Below are 1,305 nucleotides of genomic sequence, written 5' to 3'. Positions count from 1 at the left end.
GAAAAGACGCTGGATACAGGCACGTCACTCGATTATCTGGACAGACCAAGACTATTCTACAGGGAAGAGAACGAAGAGGAAGAAGACGAGGCATACAGGAGAAATTATGATTGGAGGACACCGTGGAAGTGTAGACTGGACGTGACTTGTACATAATGCTTGAGAAAGCTGAGAACTGCGAGAAGTTGAAGATGTTGGTTTTAAATTTACGGTGGTGCTCCTGCGATACATGTATTAAGTGTTTGGGGCGAAAACCAAAATTAGATGCTCGAGGAACAAGTATAGAAACGATATTTGTGAAACTGAGTCGTGACAAGGTGGAATATATTTAACTAGCTGGGGACCCGTTCGATGAACGGACTCAAAAGAATCGATGGTCAAGTCAATGTTGAAAACCAGTGCTTGTGAACGGAAACCTCACTTGTTTACAATGGTGTCTAAGCAGGTGGATTTTCCCAACATTAAATCTAAACGAAGCTAATGAAAAACTGAAAATTAAACTACAATGACTTCATACTCCTTAATATAACTGCATCCTTTAATAAATAGTTCTGAACCACCACTATTTTTTCTTTTCAGATTCGAAAGCTAAGGGGTTTGGAAGTTTTAGGCGACCAAAGTGACGAACTTTCACAAATATAATACTATAGATGTACATGTATATTTTGTGCTTTACTTCAATACGGGGTGCCCACTACGGATGGGATCGGCTGATTGGGCGGATCGCCTGACTCGTTCTCCTAAAAAACAAACGTGTTTGTTTTCAGTTTCACGCGACCGAGTCGGGCGATCGGCCCGATCCAGCCGTAGTGGGCACTCCGTACTGCGATTTCCAAGGAGAGCAACCTATAAGTTAATCAGGCAATACTCTATCCCGAGTTGTCCCTCACCTCCACTGGCCAAGAAAAACGGAAGAATGGTGATCAAACAGGAAAGCGTCGCTGTCAACATAAAGCCGCAGTAACTCATCTTACGTCCTGCAGATAAGATTCAAATGCATTCTCGTTGTGAACTCATAAATATTCTAGCATAAATGTGTCAATATCCATTGGCAGCCTATGGGTAGGCCTACATATAATAAGGAAAACAAAGGGAGGAGAACGAAAAAACTCATGAAAATATTGCACTCAAATAATAAATTAAAAGCTATAATTTAGTAACTACATAAGAATTTAAATATTACCAATAACGAACTTAGCAAACTTTGAAATTTAACGCGGATCTAAAGCAAAATGAATGACAGGTGAGAATGCGCGGAGGAAAACAAACAGATGCCAGAGGGGATTTTAAAATGTTGGTGTTTTT

General features: G+C 40.4%; 1 protein-coding gene across 1 annotated transcript in view; it reads right to left on the bottom strand.

Annotated features, from left to right (window-relative positions):
* Window positions 1–1,305, bottom strand: part of LOC101860991 (organic cation transporter protein) — a gene marked incomplete in the record, with an annotated part of 41,342 nt that overhangs the window by 3,121 nt on the left and 36,916 nt on the right. Inside the window, 1 exon segment of the mRNA XM_005105115.3 lies at window positions 891–977. Within this exon segment, the coding sequence (XP_005105172.2) occupies window positions 891–977 (87 nt within the window).

This window comes from Aplysia californica, unplaced genomic scaffold (genome assembly GCF_000002075.1).
Source record: "Aplysia californica isolate F4 #8 unplaced genomic scaffold, AplCal3.0 scaffold00452, whole genome shotgun sequence".
Lineage (NCBI taxonomy): Eukaryota > Metazoa > Mollusca > Gastropoda > Aplysiida > Aplysiidae > Aplysia > Aplysia californica.
Note: the sequence above shows the minus strand (reverse complement) of the source record. Positions and strands in the feature narration are given on the sequence as shown.